General features: G+C 43.0%; 1 protein-coding gene across 2 annotated transcripts in view; it reads right to left on the bottom strand.

Moving 5' to 3' along the window:
- Window positions 1–24,114, bottom strand: part of GLDN (gliomedin) — a 66,173-nt gene extending 42,059 nt beyond the window's left edge. Inside the window, exon 1 of one of the 2 annotated variants that reach the window (XM_054451898.2) lies at window positions 23,722–24,114. In XM_054451898.2, coding sequence (XP_054307873.1) covers window positions 23,722–24,084 — 363 coding nt within the window. In that variant the 5' untranslated portion in view covers window positions 24,085–24,114. Of the gene's footprint in view, window positions 1–23,683 lie in introns of both variants that reach the window. The other variant, XM_054451899.2, reaches the window with a different exon arrangement.
- Window positions 24,115–24,592: the final 478 nt, after the last annotated feature.

Below are 24,592 nucleotides of genomic sequence, written 5' to 3'. Positions count from 1 at the left end.
CTTCCTCCCGATCAGAAACAGACACACACACAGTGACAACTTGACGTTCTATCTGCTTAACTACTGCAGCTGACCCTGAGATAGTTCTTCCCCAGTCATAAAAAAGGAAGCATCTGTAAATCCATTTACTAATCTCACATCCTTGCCCTTACTTTATTTTTAAGAAGTTGTTTGGTAGTGAATTGCCTATTTGTGAGTCCTGCAACTTATTCTGGACAATTGTTTCTTAAAGGGGACAGGCTCTTTTTATCTCTGTTTTAAACACATACAAATGTAACAGGATAGCTTTCAACTGAAATTGTATGTATTTATGAGAAAATGCAGATGGATATTTACCTGATCTTGAGATCTTGAGGTAGGAAAGAACATTCTATACATAAAAGCAGAAGAACCCATGAATAAAAGATTTTATAGATTTGACTACATGAAAATGAAAAATGTCCAATCCCTTCCCAAAATGCCCGTAAACAAAATGTAGACAACACCTTAGGCCAAAGGTGTAGTGTAAATATCGTGGACTTTGGAGTCAGACATACTCTGAATTCCAGCTCCTTCTCTCACTGGCTGTGTGACCTTGCACAGGATGTTCAACCTCTCCAAACCTCAATGACCTGTCTGTAAAATGGGAATAATGATGATGATGATAATAATAATAATGACTTCCTCAAAGAGTTATTATCAGGATAAGATAAAGACCTTTTTGAAACACATACCTAATGCTGTTACCATAACACCTGGCATGTTGTACATTCTCAATAAACATTATAATTGTTATTACAGGAAAAATATGGAAACGTGTATTATACAAAAAATTAATAACTTTCCTATATAAAGAGCACTTGCAAATTAGTAAAAAAAAGATTAAAAGCTCCAATTAAAAATAAAGAAAATTAATGAAAAAATCTCATACAATGAAAAAAATTCAAATAACCAATGAATATATTTTTAAAAAATTACTGTCATCATAATGAAACACCTACAGCCCCTTCTTAGTGTCAGTGGTCCAATCCATCAGGAGTTGGGCTCTCCTCTTCAAAAAAAAAACTTTGAACTACCAAGACTCTAATACTTTTCCCAGCTAGTCTGGCTTAATTCCAGGCTGCTGATTCTCCAATTTTATAGCCATTTGTTGAAGTACCAGCTTCACACTTGTATTTATCTTCTGTTGTTTTTGTGCTTTGATTTCTTATTTGACTGCTAAATAAACAGTAGGACATTTCTGGCATGAGGCTAGAATGTGTAGTTTCTGGGATGGTCAGCCATGTGGAACTTACTCAAGGCTATTTCTTCCCCTTGGTAATTAAAGGGTGCCTCACTGAGCTACAGCACCCAACAAGGTAAAATTCACAATGTCTAACAGCCAATAAAAATTACCAGATCTTCGAAGAAGCAAGAAAACACAACCAATAATGAGGGAGAAAAATCAATTAATTGAAACCCACTCAGAAATGATACAAAAAAATTAGTAGACAAAGACAATAAAATGGTTATTTTAACCATTTTCCTATGTTCAAGAAGCTAGAGGAAAGACTGAACATGCTAGACAGAAATATAAATGATATAAAACCCACCCAACTCAAACTCTAAAAATGAAAACTACAATGTCTGATACGAAAAGTAAACTAGACCAGGTGCAGTGACTTGCACCTGTAATCCCAGCACTTTGGGAGGCCAAAGCAGAAGAATCACTTGAGCCCAGGAGTTCAAGGCTGCAGTGAGCTATGATTGCACCATTACACTCCAGTCTGGGTGACAGAGTGAGATCCTGTCTCTAAAGAAAAAATAAGTACAGGACTTATTTTGGACAGGACTAAGGGCAAATTAGACATTGCAGATGAAAGGTTAGTGAACTTGAAGACATAGCAGTAGAAACTATCCAAAATGAAACACATGGAGAAGAAATGCTTTTTAAAAATGAGTAGAGTAAGCTATGGGACAACTTCGAGTAGCCCAATACCTGTGTAATTAGAGTCCAGTGCTGGCAGGGAGGACAGAAACATTTCTGAAGTACCAATGGCAAAAAAATTCCAAAATTCAATAAAAACTATAAACCCATAGATTCAACAAGCTCAAGAAGCTCCAAAGACAAGAAACATGAAGAAAATGACACCAAGGCATATCATAATACAACAGTTTAAAACATATGATGAAGAGAAAATCTTAAAGGCAGCCAAAGGAAAAATGGCACATTCCACAGAGAGAAACACAGCTAAGGATAACAGCAGCCTTCTTCAATGGAAACAATGCAAGTGAGAAGATAGTAGAGTAACATTTTTAAGTGCTGAAAGAAAAACATTTTCTGTCTAGAATTCTATAGTCCAAATAATTTTCAAAAGCAAAGGTAAAATAAAGAATCTTTGGACATTTTTGCATCTACCTGTATCGTTCTCAAGCTAAAATGAACCACCTGCTCTTCAAGGGCATTCCCCTCTCCCATCCTTCAAGATTTGACTGGTATGCTGCCTCCTTCTCGAAACCCTTCCTGATTGCCCACTGGGCTTTATTCATATCCCTCTTAGGGTCCTATTATCTATTGCTTGTGTCATAAGTGTTTGAGGATTTTTCTTTTCCCTCCCACTTGCCTGTGAATTCCTTGAGGGTTCCTTTCTTGTTCTTCCTCAGCACCCACAGTGTGCACCCACATGCCCATAACAGGCGCTGAGTGTTTGTTATATTGATTTACATTTTACTTGTTTGTGAAAAGGCTTCTTTTAAGCTTCTTTCCAAGATATTTTTGACTGATTTAGAAGTACCGATGTTTTCATCAGCAAACACATGATAAGCCGGGCCCTGTGCTTTTAAAAATAAGGCAAAATCTGTGGGCACAAAAGGCTCACAATACAGTTGATTGATTGAATTTTGTTGTTTATAAAGGACTTGAAAAAATAACAGTCTGGGTTTCATAAGGAATAGACAGACTCTTTATGAAGCCTCCCTAAGTCCAAGTAATGAATAATATCAGGCTTAGCATCTCCATGATTTCCTGACTATGCCTCCAGCTGGGACCCCCTCCCAGACCCAAGTATGCAGCTACTTCTTGATGACATCTTCCCTTGGACATCTAATGAACATCTCAATGTAACAACATTCAAAACTGAACTCTTGATCTTCCCCCTAAACCTGTTGTATCTGCAGTTTTGCCATCTCAGTTAACGGCAAATCTTTCCTTCCCATTGCTCAGCCACTAACCTTGAAGTCCTTCAATTCCTCTATTTTTTTTCCTCTCACATCACATTTAAACTGTCAGAAAATTTTATCAGCTCAACTCACATCACATTTAAACTGTCAGAAAATTTTATCAGCTCAACTATCAGACATATCTATACACCATCCACTTATTATCTCCACTGCTTTCACTTGGTCTAAGCCACTATCATCTTTCACCTGGATTATTGCAATGGCTATATAAATAGCCCCCCTACTTCCACTACCTAACTTGCCCACCCACAAAGTCTATTCTCATCATGAGAAGCCAGATTCTCATCATTGAGAAGTCAGAGTGATTCATGGAGAATTCAGGTGAGATCATGTCACTCTTCTGCCCCAAACCCTCCAAAGATTCCTCATAAAAGCCAATGTCCTTACAATAGCCTTCAAGGCTCTACATGAACTGGTCTCTTGTCGCTCCTTCCCCCACCCCACCCAATTATCTTTCTGACATCCTTTCTTTTTTTCTTTTTTTTTTTGAGACAGAGTCTCGCTCTGTCACCCAGGCTGAAGTGCAGTGGCACAATCTCAGCTCACTGCAACGTCTGCCTCCCTGGTTCAAGCGATTCTCCTGCCTCAGCCTCCCAAGTAGCTGGGATTATAGGCATGCACCACCATGCCCAGCTAATTTGTGTATTTTTGGTAGAGACGGAGTTTCTCCAAGTTGGTGAGTCTGGTCTTGAATTCCTGACCTCAGGTGATCCGCCCGCCTGCTACTCCCAAAGTTCTGGGATTACAGGCATGAGCCACAATGCCCGGCCCTGACCTCCTTTGTTATTACTCTTCTTCCCACTCACTTTGCTCCAGTCTCCTTCCCTGAGCTCTCTCACCTCGGGGCCTTTGCACTTGCTATTCCCTCTGCCCAAATGGCCCTTTCCCCACATATCCACATGGCTCAAGTCTCTGCTCAAATGTCTGATCTCCTTCAAGTCTCCGCTCAAATGTTGCCTCCTCAGTCAGGCTTCCCCAGCCACACTACTTATAATTACAGCTTCCTATTACCCCTCCCTAATCCTCCTCTCTGCTTTATTGTTCTTTTTGTTTTTTAGATGGAGTCTTGCTCTGTTGCCCAGGCTGGAGTGCAGTGGCATGATCTTGGCTCACTGCAACCTCTGCCTCCTGGGGTTCAAGCGATTCTCCTATCTCAGCCTCCTGAGTAGCTGGAATTACAGGCATGTGCAACCACACCCAACCACTTTATTGTTCTTCATAGCACTTATCAACCTTCTACCACTATAGATAAATTACTTATTTGATTTGGTTTTTGTCTCCTTCCCCCCAGAACATAAACCTCAAGAGAACAGGGATATATATATGTTTTGTTCACACTCTTTCTTGAGTACCTACAATAGTGCCTTGGATATAATAGGTGCTCAGTGACTACATATTGAATGAATGAATCTTTGATCGGTAGAACAGTTCTCTAAGTCAGTCTTACCAATACCTGATGTCATCTCCTATTTGGTGAGTAGCACGAATTCCTAGGATGGGATTTTTTTAATGTTCTAGGACCCACCTCTAAAACTCTTAGTATGGCAAGAAACCAGGTTCAGAAACTGGCAGATACCCAAATTTATATATGCACTATTCAAGTCGTGGATCAGTCTATAGTCAAGAGGTATTCATCAAATACCTCAGTAGAGGCATAGTAAAAAACCGTGAGACATATTTAAAGAGATAAGGTGACTAAAGGTGACAAATTAGAGACCAAAATTGTAGAAAACCAAAGTTTGAGTTGTATGACACAAATAAGTGCAGAAGAAGTTAGGGTAGGAAAGGATGAGTGTTTTGAAGTGAGCTGAGAATCACTTGTCTTCCCCAGGCCTCTAATAGAGTTTCTAAGCAGGAGTACTGCCGGAATCATCTTTCAGTAACCGCCAACGGCAATATTTTGTACTCACATTGTTCCCTTCAAAAACAACTTCAGATACTTTCTGATTTTTATCTATGCATTCTTACATTCATCCGATAGTCAGAAATCATAGTTAACCAACTCGTCTGATGTTGGGAGGAATGGACAAAAGAATTAAGACCATTATCTCCAAATGCTGCCCTGTGGCATCCTTTGTGCAGAGCAAAAACATCTGTAAGAGTGTTTTCTCAACCTACTTCCTGCTCAGCCCCCTCCTCCCTCCACACAGGGAATATCTACCTATGTCATGAACAATAAGTATATAATGGCCCCTGCTTTAGCTAATATGTCCCTCTCTGATAAAGGAGTAGGGCTCTCAGGCATGATAAGAAAGGCATGTGAGAAAAATAAGGTTCCCCAGTCACAACTTAGGGGGTGGGAGAAATACCTAGTATTGGCTGTCCTAGGACCCCTTTGATGGTGACAGACCTGGAGGATAGTTATCTGGGACAGAAGAGTAAAACTGAGAAGGCTGTGCCAGTGTCCAAGAGGAAGTTAGTTTCCTGGCCCTCAATGGTTAAGCTTACCTGGGGCTCTCTGTGATGGTGATGGCATGGGTTGGTGCCTGCCCCGGGCACCCTCAGTCCTGTTGTGGTATCATCTGGTTAGTGACCTCTGGCCCAGTGAACTTTCCCCCTCGGGAGCAGTGTGCCTTCCAGTGATCCCCCTGGCACAAGGGACATGGACCAGGGGGCAGCTTATTGTTTGGGCAGTCCTTTTTGAAGTGCTCCTGTAAGCCACACTGATAACAAGCTGTGTTAGGCGGGTTGCCTGCCCAGCCTTTCTCTCTTTCAGAGCCACCAAAGTTTGAAGTTCGTCTGTCTGAGGGCCATGACTAAGGTGGAGGCCTTTTTCTTGTCTCATCTGTCTCGTTCAGCCTGCTCCTCCTGAGCTCTATTAAAAACACCGGAGTTGCCAAATTCAATAGAGTTTCCAAATTTTGCTCGGGGCCCAGGGCAGACTTTTGAAGTTTTTTTCTAATGTCTGCAGCTGACTGAGTGATAAACTTATCCTTTAAAATTAGTTGGCCTTCAATAGAGTCAGGTGACAAAGAGGTATGCTTTCTTCTTCTTTTTTTTTTTTTTTTGAGACAGAGTCTCACAATGTCACCTAGGCTGGAGTGCAGTGGCGCAATCTAGGCTCACTGCAAGCTCTGCCTCCCGGGTTCACACCATTCTCCTGCCTCAGCCTCCCAAGCAGCTGGGACTAAAGGTGCCTGCCACCACGCCTGCCTAATTTTTTTTGCATTTTTAGTAGAGACAGGGTTTCACCGTGTTAGCCAGGATGGTCTCGATCTCCTGACCTTGTGATCCACCCGCCTCGGCCTCCCAAAATGCTGGGATTACAGGCATGAGCCACTTCACCTGGCTGAGGTATGCGTTCTTAATGCCTCCCTTAGCCTCTCTAAAAGTGCCATAGGGTTTTCTTCCTTTCCCTGCGTTATGGTGGACATCATTGAGTACTTCATTGGCTTTTTTCTGGTCTTTCTTAATCCCTCTAGTATACAAGTCAGTAAATGCCTGTGACTCCAGTCTCCATGCTCCAAATCGAGGTCCCAGTGGGGATCCACACTGGGAACCACCTGTTGGCCTGTGGGGAATTGTTCCCTTTCTTCTGATGTCATTTTATCATTTACCTGGCTTAGGTACCAGAGATCCCGAAACTCCCGGGGATCCCACAGCCTTAGCTGTGGGCTCTTTCTCGTTGGGAGTTAATGTTTGACCTAACGACAACATAATATCTCTCCATGCTAAATCAAAAGATTGTCCTAATCCCTGTAAGACATCTACGTATCCATCAGGATTATCTGAGAATTTTCCTAGGTCCAGTTTGATCTGTTTTAAGTCTGAGAGGGAAAAGGGGACATGCACTCATGCTGGGCCGAAGTCTCCTCCTCCTCCCACGGCTTGGAGGGAGCACAATCGAGGGCCATTGGCGCCTTTTGGTTCCTTGACTATCTTTTTGTCTGGTTCCTTTTGGGCCATTAGGGCCAAAGGAGAGTCCTTTCTAGTGGGAGGGGGAGCCATGGGGAGACCTGAGTATGGGGGTAGGCTTTGAGGACCCCCGGTAGGATGTAAATTACATTTTTTACATAATTGTGGGTTATCCCCTAGTGAGAAAAAACCTGTATATATGGCACTTCACTCCATTTGCCCTCTTGTTTACTAAAAGACATCTAGGTGTAGGATGGTATTATAGTTACTTCCCTCGGGTGGCCATGTCTGTCCTCCGGGAAGAGGCTATTGTGGCCAGGTGGTGCTGCAGAAAAATATGTCACTTCTTCAGCATTTGAGGGTCAAATTGGTCCCAATTATCCAGAATACACCTCAGGGGTGGTTTTGCTTTTGAGGGACGTCTCCCATCTGAAAGGAGAACACAGAAGTGCCCACGCCACTAGTCATCTCCTAGTGAGCACTAGCCCTACGGCATCCCCTATGGTTCTAGTGTCCTTTTCTTTCCAGGGTGTGCAATCACCCACGGAACCCTGCTTAATGAATTTAATTTCGCTTACCGACGTAGCAGTTTTGCCCGCACTTGTTTCCTGTCCTTTTTTAGCCACACAAAAAAGGGGACCGGGGCTGCTGGATTTTAGTGGCTCCTTACCAGCGTGCCTACAATTACCTTTGCATGTGCGAGTGAGTCTTAGGTTCGGGGTGTATTTTGGGTTCAGAGACCAGGTACCAGTTAGCATATTTCTGGGCTTGGAGCTGTCCCAGCAAGATAAATTCCTTGAAAATGGCACTGAAACACAACAGTTTTAGGGTAGGTAGCAGCAAATTGGAGGACCAAGGTTGGAACAGAGCTTTTCGTACCTGAATTTTCTGTCACCTATTTGCCCTCCTAAGAATATTCATTGACCTTTGGACTTGAATTGGGGGACCTATTATCTATTATATTGTTTTCAGTCCATACGTCTCACTGCTTTGAGTGAAGAAGTTCTACAGTTCTAATCGCTGATCCCAGATGGGAAAGGTGGTAATTAAAGTAGCCTCTATAATCTGGAGTAAGTTTAGGGCAACAAAAGGAAAAATGTCCTAGGCCTTCTATCAGCCACTGACACGCCTTTTGACGTCCTGGATAGTACCTAGGGTACAGGGTACGAGGGACAGGTCTCTGAGGACATTAGGACCAGGAGGCATGGAATGCATGCATGGGCAGCTGCAGAGTAGAGGCTTCTGGCTGTGCCATGATCTCAACTGGGTCAATGCTGGGAGTTCGGGATGACAGTTTTCCGCCTCTAGTCAGCCCTCAGCTTTCTGAGGAAAGGTAGAAAAAGGTGGAACTGGTTCCAGGCAAACCAATGCTCCCAGCCCAGAGGGCCAGGGTTTATTAGAGAGCCCTTTCCGAGAAAGCCTCACACCTGTGTCTTAAGTCAGGTGGCTGCACTTGTCGCTTTTAAATGGCCGACAGGTGCCTGGTGTTTTCCTCCAATTTCTAGTGAGAAGATAGAGCAGAATAGCAAGTGAAAGGGGTCCAGTGTTACTCACCGCTTTGGAGAAATCCCAGACAGACCCCCAGAAATGAGACGAGAAGTCTTCTCTTGATCAAAGGTTTTTCTCGATTGAAGGATTCATGGTCCTACAGGCTTCAAGGAATGAAGCCGTGGACCACAGCTGCAAGTGTTACAGCTCGATTAGAGAAATGCATGGACCCAAAGAGTGTGCAGTGGCAAGATTTATTAAAGTGAAAGTGAAAGTAAAGCAAAAGCTAAAGTAAAGCTTCCATGTGGTGGAAGGGGACCTGGAAGGGTTGCCCGACTACAGTCAAATATTTTCCAATTATGCTTAGTATAGTTAATCTCCCTAAATCCAATATCCAAAATACATTTTTCCTTTTTAGTCCCCATTAAATATCAAAACACCTATCTGGAAAACAGTATTTTTTCTAGAGGTCTGTATGTTGTCCCAGTCACCCAAGATTCCAAATTTTAGGGTCATTCTAGAATCTGCTGTTTCTCTGGCAAGTTCTTTTGATTTATCTCCAAATTCTTTTTATTACAAGGCTTCCAAATTCCCTGAAGCACAGAATGGCAGCATTTGAAAAATACTAAAATAATATTGATGAGTGAACACATATTGAGTTCTAGGCACTGTATTAAGGACTTTACATAGATTATTGAACTGAGTTCTTATGATAATTTGTAGGTTAGATACTGCTTTCACCACCTTTTTAAAGCTGAGGGAACTGAGATGCAGGGGGTTGAGTGACCTGCCGAAGGTCACACGGCTGATCGGGAGCCACAAGTGAATTCACAGTATGATTCCAATGCCCACGCTCTTTACCATTATAAAGCCTTAGATCATTTTGCGGTCTGCCTTTTACTTTTTAATTTGGAAAGCCCTCTTACATGGAGAAGGCAGAGTTCTCCTTGGAAGCAGGATGTTCTCCTTTCCCTGAATATTCTTTCTTATCTCAGTTTTCCTTCTCTCTTTTAATGTCATATTCAGTCCCAAAACAAACTCAGCATCCTCACTTCTAAAGTAGCCTGCTTCCATGTTTCCTCACTTCTGTCCATAGCACCACCATCCTTGATGTTAAATGGATCTGGACCAAGTGGCTCCTTTTGTCAGAGGTGTTCTAACCAGAGCGACTCCGTCTTGAATAGGAGCTGGGTAAAATAAGGCCGAGACACTTGCTGGGCTGCCTTCCCAGGAGGTTAGGTATTCTTTTTTTTTTTTTTTTGAGACGGAGTCTCGCTCTGTTCCCTGGCTATAGTGCAGTGGCGGGATTTCGGCTGAGGTTAGGTATTCTAAGTCACAGGATGAGACAGGAGGTCAACACAAGATACAGGTGACAAAGACCTTGCTGATAAAACAGCATGCAGTAGGGCCGGGTGCAGTGGCTCACGCCTGTAATCCCAGCACTTTGGGAGGCCGAGGAGGGCAGATCACAAGGTCAGGAGATCAAGACCATCCTGGCTAACATGGTGAAACCCCGTCTCTACTAAAAATACAAAAGATTAGCCGGGTGTGCTGGTGCGTGCCTGTGGTCCCAGCTACTCGGGAGGCTGAGGCAGGAGAATTGCTTGAACCCAGGAGGCGGAGGTTGCAGTGAGCCGAGATCATGCCACTGGACTCCAGCCTGGCCAACAGAGTGAGACTCCATCTCAAAAAAAAAAAAAAAAAAAGAAAAAGAAAAAGAAAAAAGTATGCAGTAAAGAAGCCAGCCAAAACCAAGATGGCAATCAAAATGACATCTGGTCATCTTCACTGCTCATTATATGCCAATTAATAATGCATTAGCATGCTAAAAGACACTCCCACCAGCACCATGACAGTTTACAAATGCCATGGCAATGGCTGGAAGTTATTCTATATAGGCTAAAAGGAAGGGGAACCCTCAGTTTTGGGAAATCCCTGCCCCTTTTCCCAGAAAATTCTTGAATAATATACCCCATATTTAGCCTATAATAAAGAAATAACCATAAAAATAGCCAACCAGCAGCCCTTGGGGCTGCTCTGCCTCTGGAGTAGTCATTCTTTTGTTTCTTTACTTTTCTAATAAGCTTGCTTTCACTTTATTCTGTGGACTCACCCTGAATTTTTTCTTGTGCATGATCCAAGGACCCTCTCTTGGGGTCTGGATAAGGACTTCTCTCTGGTAACACTTTTCCTTATATCCAGTTAGTTAGTAAAATTAATTCATGCTTCTCTTTGATATTTCTAGGATATAACCTTTCTTCATTTCCAATGCCATTATCTTAGCCAGACGTGAATTGTTTCTTGCCTGGATTAATGTAATAACTTTCTGACCTTCTTCTTGCCTCAGTCTTTCCCCATTTCCAGTCTTTCCTACACTGCACCAACAGATCTGTCCTCCTATAAAACCACTGTCTTTATGACTCCTCCCTGGCAAAGGTTCTACAATGGCTCCCAATTGCTCGTTAGGTTCATTCTCAACTTCTCAAAAGTAGAAATTCAAGCCTCTCTCTAACCCAGCCAACCTTAGTTTGCTTCTCCCTGCCCCAAAGTCTCCAGTACAGGAAGGCCTGTCTGGCTTCTTGTTTTTCCTGACTTGCACCATTTTCATTTCAGTCCCTAGACCTTGGCTCCAATTATTGCCTGTACTTGGAATGATTCACCCTCCTTGCCTGCCCCAGTCTCAACAACTCTCCATTGCCCATTTTGAGTTCAATTTCCTTAGTGAGGACTTACTTTCTCTCTTCTTCACTGACCCCATGCTTTCCACACAGTCACTGTGAAGGATTTTCCTCTAAAGGTCTTCCTGTTTAGAGACTGATTCTAAGGTCCCCAAATGTGGCTTAGGTGGGGGTAAGCATTTTCCACCTTCCAGTAAAAAGGATACCAGACTCCAACACTCACCCACTGAGTAACAAAAAAACTGGGGAATTATTTTGCCATCACTAGCTCAACATTTTAGAGTATACTTAGTCACAACTCATTATAAAGAACTTCACAGTTTTTATATGGAGCCTAGGCAGGACCTCCAAATTTCCCAGCACTTTGGCAAGCACAAACTTTTTCTGAGTGGCAGATGAAGGGGTTGCTCTATCGGATCCAGAACAAACTCCACAAATTGCATTTTGAATGATCTTTAGTTGGCCTTGTTGTTTTAAATCTACCTTTCAGAAAAGAAAAGCGTGTCTTCAACTTTAGATAAACTAGAAGCAGATTATATCTATTTAAAGTATAGAGCTGTTAAAGATCTACATAAAAGCACTGATGGGCTGCAAAATGCTCCCTTTGTAGCTTAATTACAACCTAAAAGCTTCAGCTTGTTTTAAACAACATGACCTTTAGTCTGTAGATAAAATGCATGTAAATTAATCTTGAATGTCAAGTAGATTTGGCCAAGAATTTCTTTTTTGTGTGTGGTGGTGGTGGTGGTGGTGAGTTTGAGGAATGTAGAGGGAATAAAAGAGTGTCTTTTTTTTTTTTTAATTGAGTGTGTGTGTGTGTGGTTTTTTTTTTAATCAAATCTGAGGACTGTTCTGATAGTTCTCACATTGGCAACAATATCCTGGAGAACACAAGACCCTTAAGAAGTAAAATTGTTCTTTCTCGATCTGTTTTTGCTCTACCTTCCACTCACATTTTCTCAATTTTCCAAATGCCAGCATACAAATTTTTTTTCATGAATACCACCAACAGGAATCAACAGAAGTTAACAATAGCTGAGCCAGTCAGAGAGTGGTGAAGATGACTGCCTTTCAGTGAGTGCCAAACCTCATCATCAGTGGCCACACAGAGTCATAACTACCCAACAGGTTCATCTTGCCTGCTGTGCAGATAGTCAATTTATCAACGCAGGGGAATTGCAACGAAGAGTTTCATACACATAGAGCTGGCTAAACAGGAGACCAGAGTTTTATTATTACTTGAATCAGCCTCCCCAAAAGTTCAGAGCCCAGGGTTTTAAAAAGATAGTTTGGCAGGCAGAGGGGGCTAGGGAATGGGAAATGCTGATTGGTTGGGTCAGGGATGAAATCACGGAGTCGAAGCTCTCCTCTTATGCCAAGTCTGTTCCTAGATGGGGGCCACAAGACAGATGAACCAGTTTATTGGTTTTGGTGGTGCCAGCTGATCCATCAGAATGCAGAGTCTAAAAAATACCTTGAATACCAATCTTAGGTTTTACAATAGTCATGTTATCTATAGGAGCAATTGGGGAGGTTGTGGCCTCTGGCTGCATGACTCTTGAGCCATAACTTCTAATCTTGTGGCTAATTTTTTTGTTTTACAAACGTGCTCTGCTTCCCAAGCCAGGAGGGAGTTCATTTTGGGGAGGGGCTGATATCACCATTGTTAAAAAGTTAAACTATAAACTAAGTTCCTTCCAAAGTTAGTTCAGCCTATTTTGAGGAATGAACGAGGGCAGCTTGGAGGTTAAAAGCAAGATGGAGCCAGTTAGGTCAGATTTCTTTCACTGTCATAATTTTCACACTATTATAATGTTTGCTAAGGCAGTTTCAGAGGGGTAGGAGCTGGGAAATCCTGAATCTCTGAAGAAGCCCTGTTGCCATATCAAGGGGAACTCTGTTTTGTTGTCAATGCCAAGATGATTTAGGTTGTTATGATTCCAATCCAGGCTTTAAGAAGCCAAATATTATCCCAAAGCAGCAGCTGATAAAAGCACAGATGAACAGACAAGTTGGCACCCTGAAGGAAATGGAAATAAAGAGTAAACCCAGAAACAAGACACTAGGAGCATACGGCAAAATAATGGCAAAGCAATATTGAGTGCCATGGTCTGAATATTTGTGTACCCCCAAATTCCTACATTGAAACCTAATCATCAAGGTGATGGTATTAGGAGGTGGGGCCATTGGAAGGCAACTAGGTCATGAAGGGAAAGCCTACATAAATAGGATTAATGACCTTATAAAAATGATTTTATAAAATCATAAAAATGATTAATAACCTTATAAAAATGAGGCCCCAGAGAGCTGCCTTGCCCTTCCACCATGGGGGAAGGTGAGAAGGTGCCATCTATGAACCAGAAAACAGACCCTCACCAGACACCCAATCTTTTGGCACCTAGATGTTAGACTCCCCAGCTTCCAGAACCGTAAGAAATAAATTTCAGTCATTTATAAGCTACCTAGCTTATGGTATTTAGTTATAGCAGCCTGAATCAGCTAAGAATATGATAAATCTTAATAACAGCAACAATGAACACTTATTGAGAACCTGACTATACCAGGTAGTGCACTTCACCTATATGATCTCCCTTAAACATCCTAACAACCTAATGAGGTAGATACTATTTTCTCAGTCATACAGATGAGGAAACTGAGGCTTGGTGAAGTTAAAAGATTTGCCCAAGATCACCCAGCTACCAAGCTGTGGGTCCAGGATATGAATCCATCTGACTTCCAAGTCCACACTGCTTACCACCACCACATACTTCAAAGAATTAGGGAGAGAGAATGGAGCTGGGAACTTAACAATGAAGAAAGATCCCAGGTTGCTTGAGCTAAGGACAGGTACATGAGGGCTGAAGGTGGCAGCCGTACCATGGGCAGGTGAGCCTGCGACTGCCATAGGGAGATCCTGGCATGAGAGCTTGGGAAGGATGAACCAGCCCTTGGCTTTGAAGGACTTGTGATCTGAGAAATTATTCTGGAACTCACACAGGGAGGGACTTTTGCCAAAGGATCTCTCAGCCTGTGGTCTAGTGGGCAGTGCTACTAAATAATCGGCTGATCACAGGGTACTGCTCTCTCCCTAGAATGGAGAGACAGTTTTCAGGTACTTTTAATGTGACTCTGAGTTCCAAGACAAAAATCAATTTTATCCCCGGCATAGTGGCAGGGAAGATTGAGGGAAAGGCAGGGAAATAGTGTGGATAAAGACAAGAGAAGCTGGGCATGGTGACTCATGCCTGTAATCCCAGTACTTTGGGAGGCTGAGGCAGGAGGAACACTTGAGCCCAGGAGTTCCAGACCACTGTGGGCAACATAGTGAGACCCTGTCTCTAAACAGATCTAAGAGAAGGCTGGCTATCAAGAGATGCAAGCATTTTGAACTGGGAGGAGATAAGAAGAGAAAGGGCCAAGATACCTTGTTTTAAGTGTCATCTTTTGTTTTATTATGAAGACAATAAAATCTTGAGTTTACGTTCACTTAAAAAAAAAAAAAAAGACAAGAGCCGACAACTCACCAAGCCCCAGAAGGTTCTACCCTGCTCAGTCTGTAAAGCCTCAGGAGGCTCATTCCTACTGCCCTCACCTCTGCTGCTTTGGATAGAAAGAGGCTGGAGACTTTTAATAGTTCTGGGACATGGGAATAGGTCCTGATGGTTTCATGCCATTCTTTTGGTCAACACAACTGCTCTATTCTCATGGATCCAGATGATCAGCCTTGACCCACCTGTTTCTTATATATGTCCCTACAGAATCATGCCAATAATTTCTTACAAGGAATGCTTTATTTATGTGTGTACAATGGATCTCAGGGGCCAGCTCCTTCCTGTCTTCCTTGTGCACCATCATTGCCTGAGACATGAGTTAAGCTTATAGGTGTGTTCCCATCACCAACACCACTAGACACAATCTTAGCAGAGATATGGCTGCAAGCTCTCTCCCAAACCTTAATTGATACCTAGAGATGGCTTCTGACATGGGAACAAAGCATACAGTGTCAGGTGTGCTCAGAGTACACAGCCCTGACGTCCTAAGTGCACGTGTGCACACGCTGCAGTGAGAAGGGCCACGGAAACCCACTTCCCAGGATCTGCATGGGGTTTATGACTTTGGCCACCCTGTCTTTTTTAATCCTCCTGTATCAGGCCTCTAATCTCTCATCAGCTCCCCAAATCCCTCACCCCGCAGGACCTAGTGTGGTATGCATCTCTCTCCTTCAATCAAAGAGAACAGATAGAGTTTGAAACAAGGCCTAGATTTGGGAATAATGGATGGATAAAAGCTCCCCTAACATTGTTTGCTCTCAGTTTGGGAAGCCAGCAAGCAGCCTGGCTCAGCCCTACAGCCTCACTGTACATGGAACAGCACTCTTAGGGTGCCTCTGTCTTGCATTCTGTCTCCTTGGGAGAGGTGTTAGACCCCAGATTTAACCAAGGCTGGAGCACCCCTGATTTAGTAGCCCGAGCTACTAGGAATCAATCCTAGGCTGGGCGCGGTGGCTCACGCCTGCAATCCCAGCACTTTGGGAGGCCAAGGCGGGCGAATCACGAGGTCAGGAGATCAGGACCATCCTGGCTAACACGGTGAAACCCCATCTCTACTAAAAATACAAAAAAAAAATTAGCTGGGCATGGTGGCAAGCACCTGTAATCCCAGCTACTCGGGAGGCTGAGGCAGGAGAATCGCTTGAACTCAGGAGGCAGAGGTTGCAGTGAGCCAAAATCACACCGCTGCACTCCAGCCTGGGTGACAGAGAGAGACTCTGTCTGAAAAAAAAAAAAAAAAAAAAAAAAAAAGGAATCAACCCTAGTGCTGTTCCAGGGAATTACGATGTAAGTGGAGGTCTGGCAAAGTTTTTCTGAGAAGAACGAGACAAAAACTATTTTAGGCTTTGTGGGTCACATGGTCTCTGCTGCAACTATTCAACCCTGCTGCTGTAGTGCCAAAGCAGCAATAGACAGTTTGTAAACAAATGGGCATGATTGTATCCCAATAAGACTTTATTTATGGTTACTGAAATCTGAATATCATATTATGTTCACATGTCACACAATATTATTATTCTTTTGTTTTCTCCCCACCCATTTATAAATGTAAAAACCATTCTTCATAGCCTATACAAAAACAAGTAGAATAGCAGGCTGGACTTGGCCTACAGGCCATAGTTTGCTGACCCCCGTCTAAATCCTCAGCTTTTACAACATTTGGAAATAACCCAATCCAAGGAAGTGGGAAAGGGAGATAAACTCTGGCACAGCCAATTTAAGGAAATACAGCACTGAAAACAGGAGCTGTGACTGTAGGTAATGTGATTTTTTTTCTCTATAAACAACAGAATTTCTAGATTCATATCAGTGTAGCTTACAGCAGTCATAAGGCAAAGCTACCTGTTTGCTATAATAATGTGTTACTGCTTAATCCAGCTGGAATCTCCCGCTTGGGAACTACCCTAAGAATCGGGAGCACACGCTTTTGAAAAGCCGTAGTGACAGGAAATCTCCATCCACTGAAGATGGAATTGATTTTTAGAAACAGCAAAAAACAACAAAAAACTGAAACCAAACCCAATGCAAAAAACCACATCAACCTCAATCAGTAATAGCAACAATCACAATGACACAGTAACTACTATACTTTCAGAATCAGGCTGGTAAATAAGGGCATTGTGGTCAAGCTAAATAAAGCCCTTTGGGTTCAAAGCCACTCATGATTCTGAGATGAGACTCCTGCAAATGCATGATTGGAAGTCCTAACATGGTCGCTAACAATGTGAGTGTTGTTTGGCCAACATTCTGTCAGCCAACTAAAAAAACAAAAAAAAAAGAACTTTTTTGAATTGCTGTCAATATTTAAAAGCCAGGAGATTTCACATAAAAAAAAAACAGATTTTGTACTTCTCTTAAAAAAAAAATCAGGCTAGACACAGTGGTTCATGCCTATAATTCCACCACTTGGGGAGGCTGAGGCAGGAGGATTTCTAGAGCCCAGGAGTTCAAGACCAGCCTAGGCAACATAGTGAGATTTCTACTAAAGAAAAAAAAATTTTTTTAATTAGCCAGGTGTGGTGGCACACACTTGTCCCAGATACTCACGAGGCTGAGGCAGGAGGATCATTTGAACCCAATTAGTCAAGGCTGCAATAAGCTATGATCACTCCACTGCACTCCAGCTTGGGCGACACTGTGAGACCTTGTCTCTAAAATAAAAAATAAAATAAAATAAAAAAATAAAAAAGAAAAGAACAGAAAAGAAAAAAATATCAGGCACAGGAAGCAGGAGGCTCTGGTTCTTGTACAGTCACCATCAGCGGGAGCCTCCCCTTTAGACAAAGCAGATGAACCTCAGGTTGGTGCAGTCCGTACCATGCTCTATTGCTCCCTGGCCCGGGAGCAGCTGCCAAATGACCTGGGGTGCAAGGTGCCTTTTACTCCCATAAAGAAGTGAGTAACACAGTCACATGGTTCAAAAGTCAAAATGATACAGAAAGCTATACAGTGAGGGGTTCATTCCTCCCTTATACCCTCCAAAAGTAAGCACTTTTGTTAATTTATTCGATTAGTTTTCCCTTTCTTGCTTACACAAGGTAATACAATACATTTTTTCTCTGCCTTGCTTTGTTCACTTAGAATATATCCTGGGGATTGTTCTAACTCTTATTATATAGAGAATTTCCTCATTCTTGTTCTACAGCTACTTAGTATTCCAGTGGGTGTATAGATTAATTTAACTAGTACTGGATTGGTAGATATGGATTATTTACAGTCTTTTGCTTTTACAAATATTCTGCAATGAATATGTACATATGTCATTCATAAGTGATAAAATCTATGGTGAGATTGCTGGGTCAAAGAGTATTTGTAATTTTTTCCAGATTTTGTCAAAGTGCCTTCTGTACGGGTTCCGTCATTCTGCACTCCAAACAGCAGTGCAAGAGCATGTCTGTTTCTCTTCAGCTTCCCTAATATAGTGTGTTGTCAAACTTTTGTAGTTTTGTTTTTCTGTTAGGTTAGGGGTGTCCAATCTTTCGGCTTCCCTGAGCCACAATGGAAGAAGAAGAGTTGTCTTGGGTCACACATAAGATACACTAATACTAGCAATAACTGATGAGCTAAAAGGAAAAAAAATCACAAAAAAAATCTTATAATGTTTTAAGAAAGTTCATGAATTTGAGTTGGGCCACATTCAAAGCCATCCTGGGCCACAGATTGCACAAGCTTGTGTCAGGTGAAAATTATATTTTGGGGAAGTTGAAATCTACATTTTTAAATGAGGAGATCTTTTCCCATGTGCTTATGAGACATTTGTATTTCTTTGCCTGAGAACTGTCTGTCTCATTTTCCTGTTGGATTCTCATTTCTGTTGCTGGTTTTCCTATTAAATTTTTTTTATCAACTTTTAGGAATGCTAAGTATATTAGAAAGATTATGTGTCTATGATATGATATGAGTTTTCCAGTTTGTTTTGCTTGTTTTGTTTTTTTTGAGATGGAGTCCTGCTCTGTCACCCAGCTGGAGTGCAGTGGTGCCATCTCAGCTCACTGCAACCTCCATCTCCTGGGTTCAAGCGGTTCTCCCGCCTCAGCCTCCCGAGTAGCTGGAATTACAGGCACTCACCATCATGCCTGGCTAATTTTTGTATTTTTAGTAGAGACGGGGTTTCACCATGTTGGCCAGGCTGGTCTTGAACTCCTGATCTCAGGTTATCACCTGCCTCAGCCTCCCAAAGTGTTGGGATTACAGGCTTCAGCCACGACACCCGGCCTTCTAGTTTGTTATTTATCTTTTGTTTTTGTTTGTGGTGTTTTTATTTTTGTTGTTGTTTGCTATGCCGAAGTTTTGTTGCTGTTTCATGTGCTTTTAAAATATAGTCACATTTATTTATTTATTATTTGCATCTGGCTTTTGAGTTATAAATTGAAAGAAAAGGCTTCCCAATTCCAAAATTAAAAATGATATACTCATATTTTCTTTTAGTTTCATATTTTAAAAATGTAAATCTTTGACCCATTTAGAGCTTGTTAAAGTACACATTGTGAGAATAAAACTATTCTTTTCCAGGCTTTATCTTTTCCCAGAGGGCTTGCCCGTTGTCTCAAAATCATTTATTAAATTCATTCTTCCTCCCTGGTGTGAGATACTGTCTTTATTATGTACTAAATTGCCATATGTATTTAAGATTATTTCTGGACTTTCCACTCTGTCCCATTGGTTTATCTATTCATATTCCACTCTGTTTTAATTACTCAGGCTTTAATTATATTTTAATATTTTGTAGAACCTAGTGTTCCTCCTTGTTCTTTTTCAGCGGTTTCCTTGCCAGGAATGCTTATTTTTTCATGTGAACTTTTGAATCAGTTTGTCTAATCCCAGAAAAAAAAAACCTACTGATAGTTTTATGTCGGGATGGCATCAGATTTCTAAGTTAACTTTCAGTTAACTTATTATGATGCTAAGTTTTCTATCCAAAAACATGTTATTTTTGCCATTTGGCTTAAATATTTTCTGTTCTACAAGAGTGGTCCCCCAGCCCTTTCTTAACACAAAAGATAAGTATATAGACACACACACAGGTTTTGAACATCTTTTCTTCCATTATATCTTTCAACAGATGATTATTTGGGTATAAGAAGTCTATTGATTTCTTAGTAATATTTTAATACCTTGTTTCCCACTGAATTCTGTTATTGTTAGTAGTAGGTTATCAACAGATTTTCCAGGTATATAATCGTATGATCTGAATATAGCCAGACTCTCACTTCTTAACATATTTAGACCATTTTCCCTTGTCTTGTTGCTCTGGCTGATCCTCCTAAGACAATTTGAGATACTATTGGTGATAGTGGGCATCCCTGTCTTAATACTGATTTTAGTAGGACCGTCTCCAGGATTTGACAGTTCAGTGGAAAGCTATAGTTTTCGGGGTGAGACACAATTACATTTTATCGTGTTAAGAAAGAATCCATTGATTCCCATTTTATTGCATATTTTAAAAATCAAGCATTGATGTTAAATTTTATCAAATGCCTTTTCATCATTTGACAATTATGGAATCATATTTGCCTTCCTTAAAAAAATCATTTGAATTGTAACTCCTGCTTTAAAATAGCCAGGCTGATTTTCTTGTTAGAGAGGTGCCAAGGACATTTTGAACAATATCCTGGGCGTAGAAATGCATACGGTCCCTCAAGGACAACAATTATCATGGATACGTAATCACCAGTCTCAGTGTATTACATCTTCTCTATGTTTGTTTAATTTATGAAAATATTTATGAAACTCCCTCTGGGTGCTTGACCCTAGATTTTGGACAAGTAAAGACAGGATGATAAAGCTACCAGAACATCAGCAAGTGTGAGATAGGAAGAGAGGAATGAGAGAGGGTAGCTGATGGGAAGAGAACAAAAAGAATATGAGAGGAGGTCAGAGAAAAAGAGAGTAAACAGAAGTAGCATCTCCCGCAGGAGTTAGTAGCAGATGGGTCAAATTTTCTCTCTCCCCGCTCACCAGATCCCCATTCCCATTATTGGCCTAATTCAGTGGTTTCCAAGCCCCATCCAGGGCCCCTTTTATTACTTTCTCCCAAAAGTATGCACATGGTTTTAAAGATTTAATGGGCTTCTTGGCTGTGTCAAATTAACTGTACTTAATAATTATCTTGCCTTTTTAATGAAGTCGTTCACAGCTGCCAACCAGGTTCTGGTAAGAATGTGCTCAGCTAAACAGAATCCTCATGCTGAGTTGATGTATTTTCAGCCAACAGTACAGAAACTCAAAGTATCAGTTAAATTGAGGTTCATCTTGGATAAATGAACCATTCTGGAAGGCTTTTTGAAATGTTGACATTAGTCTGCATAGAGTTTGTTTCTTTGTTCCTAGACCTCTAAGGACATAAGACCTCAGGGTGAGGACCTTGGATCTCACTCTCATTCAAGATCTGGTGGTGTATAAAAGGGCCAGGGAAGGTGTAGCCTTCACCTATAAGAAGTGTGTACACTTGCCTCCATGATATATACTAGATCATTCTCTTAACTTCTCTCCAAGAGCTACCAAATGATGTTTTTTAAAAATTGTTTTCTCATATGAATAACTGTTCTGAGAAAAGCAGAGAGTACAGATGAGGAAAACTGTGAAGCTGAATGGAAAGAATATTGCTGTCATAAATTTAAAAGCTTTTCAGTAATAAAATTGGCTCCTCGGCCTGAAGCAAAGGCCTTGATGGGATCTGGTGGGAGTGTGATGCCTAACACAGCTACTATCGATACGAAGTCATGCCAAGGTCCTTCCTGCTGGAGAGTGAGCACTCCACCCCCAGGCTGAGGCCTAACAAATTAATTCAGAATCTCTGGGGATGGGATTCAGGCATCAGTAAGTTTGAAAGCTCCCCAGATAGTTCCAGTAGGCAACCTTACTACTCAAAATGTGGTCTTCAGGCCAGTAGCATTGGTAGCAGTGGGAGCTTGGTAGAAATGCAGAATCTTAGGCCCCAGCTTAGACCATCTGAATCAGAATCTGCATCTTAACAAGATCTCCAAGATATTCCTGTGCACAATAAAGACTCAGTGTTAGAGACTGAGTAGTGTTTCTTAAAGTGTGGTGCCTGGACCATCTGCATCAAACTCACCAATGGCGTAGGAGGTGGGGGGATGAGGATCAGGGGACTTCTAATAAAGCAGATTCTGGAGAGGATTCTATAGGTCTGAGGGAGACGCCCTAGAATCTGCACTGTAATATGCTTCCAGCTGATTCCTAAGCCTACTGTTTGAGAACTGCTCCCAAGAGGAAAGTCAGTAGTAAGATGATTGCCTTCTTCTAGCCTCAGGGACAGGCCCTCATGACTCTAAAAGGTCAAAACACACCAATTGCAGCTGGGGGATGAGTTGATGATAATCTACTAATAATTTCCAGTCTGACAAATGTGATAGTTCTGCTCTCTGACCTGTAACAGAGTTAGTGGTAGCACTGCTAGGTCACCTAGAGTTAATTTGACACAGAGATGAGTGTCTCCATTCAATTTGTTAGTGACAGAATAGGCTGCAATTTGGATACAAAAGCTTCTACCTTAAAAGCAAGATTAAAAATGTAAAACAATGATGCTCAGATGTACCCCTTTTTGAGGGTTTTTAAAAAGCCTTAAAATGTAGGGTAGAGAGCTGAGAGGGTGAGAATGAATTCCCCTAAGGAGGTTTTTTTCATCTTACAGCAGTCCTTTTTTGAAACTTCTGCTTAGGTCCAGATTTTTAAATGATAACATGAATTTAAAAAACAAATGAAGTGAGGAATGGAAAACTTGATCTCTCTCAAAAGATGTATTTGAAATACGTAGTACTTTTACGTAGTTTTAAAAGCATTTCAGCTCATGTAAGATATTTAAAAGCTTCTGTGAGAACGGAAGCTTTATGTCGATTTATTTTCAAATACCTAGGATTCTGAAGTATGGCTCACACTTGACTGGAGGTAATAGCCGAAATCTTTCTGATTATAAAGTGAAACAAGACTGTCGCAATTGTAATAGATAATGAAATGGGATGGGGAACTGCAATGTGATCTAATAGTATTTGTTAAATACTTACTGAATTAAAAGCGGCAAAAGCAAAGAAACTTAACACTGGAAAACAAATCTTTGAGGCTTTGAAGACTTTCTTCAGAGCAGTGTTTCTTAAACCTTTTGGGGGAGGCATGCAATGGGGGACCTCTTGAAGATCTAGTGAAAAGCTGCAGACCCTCATCCACATGGGCAGGAGGGCACAGGCACACACACTTGGCAATTTCTGCAGTTCCATGTATTCCCTGGAGCCCAATGGGGAGACCAATCCGCAGGTCCCATGTTAAGAACCTCAGCTTTGACACTGCATTTTAAGAAAAAAATTGCACCATATTGACGTCCCTCATTTGGAATTGCTTGAGATCCAGGGGCAACTTTCCCAGCGTCTAGGTCCCAGGTGGGCAGTAAAACTAGGGCTGTTTTCACTTAAACGGAAACAATTAGGCCGGCCATCTCGCAGGAATGAGGCGATGCCAGGTGAAAAGCCAGACCACTAGTTGATGCCAGGGAAAGAATCCCTTTATTGAAAAAGCCTACGCTCTTTCAGAAACGCGCCTCCATCCTCTCAGAGGGCCCCACCCACAGGTCAGTGGCACAGGCAGAGCCCCAAGGCTGCTGTGGCTCCATTCACACCAGGAGACGAAAACTTGTCTAAGCTGAGCAGGAAAATAGGCTCTTAGAAACACTGCCTTCGCCCTTCATTTACATGCGGACTCAAAGAATGTCAGAGGTAGAAGAGACTCCCTCCACCCTGTCCCCAACCTCACAGATGAGAAAACAGACTCCAGTGGGTTGAGGTGCTTGCCAAGGTGACATCCCCAGCTACTCATGCCCACAGCCCTCTCCGCAGCACCTCGCAGCCTGGCCAGGGGAGAAGAGGGCGTCGGCGTCCTCGCCCCACACCCCCAGCCGCCCACCTGGCCGGGGCGCCACGGGGAACCGAGCCCCCGCCTACCGGCACCATGGAGTAGGTCATCATCATCAGCATGTCCTGGCTCTCGGCGCGGATATGCGGCGCGGGCTCGCCGCTGTGGCTGCGCTTGTTGCGAGCTGAGCTGGCCGGGTCTTGGGGTGGTGCGGGCGCCCCGCGCGGCGCGCGGCTCAACTCGGCCAGGAAGGAGCGCAGGGCACTGTCCTCGCGCTGCTCCCGGCCCTGCTGCGCCTCCAACGCCCGCAGAGCCGAGCTCAGCCCGCGCCACTGGCACAGCGCGAACACCGTGCCCGCAGCGTTGAGCGCCGAGAGCAGAGCCACGGCCGCCAGGGCGCCACGCAGGCCCCAACCCGCGTCCCTACAGCCTCGCTCAGAGCCTCGGGCCATGCTCTGTGCGCCTCGGGCCGGGCAGGGCTTGGCAGCCTTCGGCCCTGGCAGCCTTTATACGCCTCGGGCAAGCCGTGGGCTGGTGGCAGCGCCGTGAGTCAAGTCACCCTTTGGCCCAGCTGGCGGGGCGGGATGGGGACAGTAGTGGTGGCGCCCGAGCAGCCCAGAGGGACAGGCAGGCAGAAGCAGGAGAGGAGCCAGTGGAGACAGCCTGCGGAGGAGGGGCTGGCAGGGCTCGTGCTCCCAGAGTCCCGCCAGCTGAGGAAACCCTCTCCTCCTCTTCCCACTGCTCTGCCTGTGGGCATTGCCGTGGCCCAGACAGGCAAAGCAAGGGTCAGACTGAGGGGGAGAGCAGGAATTCTTATGGAGAGAAGTCTCCGGATTCCACCCCCTTCTACCCCCACATTGCCCTCTTTGGAGAAAAAGATCAGCATGCCCAGATGCTAAGGCACGTGCCCACTGTCCATGGGAGGTCTGGTCCTGGCCCCAGCACCAGGCTGCCCATCAC

This window comes from Pongo pygmaeus, chromosome 16 (assembly GCF_028885625.2).
Source record: "Pongo pygmaeus isolate AG05252 chromosome 16, NHGRI_mPonPyg2-v2.0_pri, whole genome shotgun sequence".
NCBI lineage: Eukaryota > Metazoa > Chordata > Mammalia > Primates > Hominidae > Pongo > Pongo pygmaeus.
Note: the sequence above shows the minus strand (reverse complement) of the source record. Positions and strands in the feature narration are given on the sequence as shown.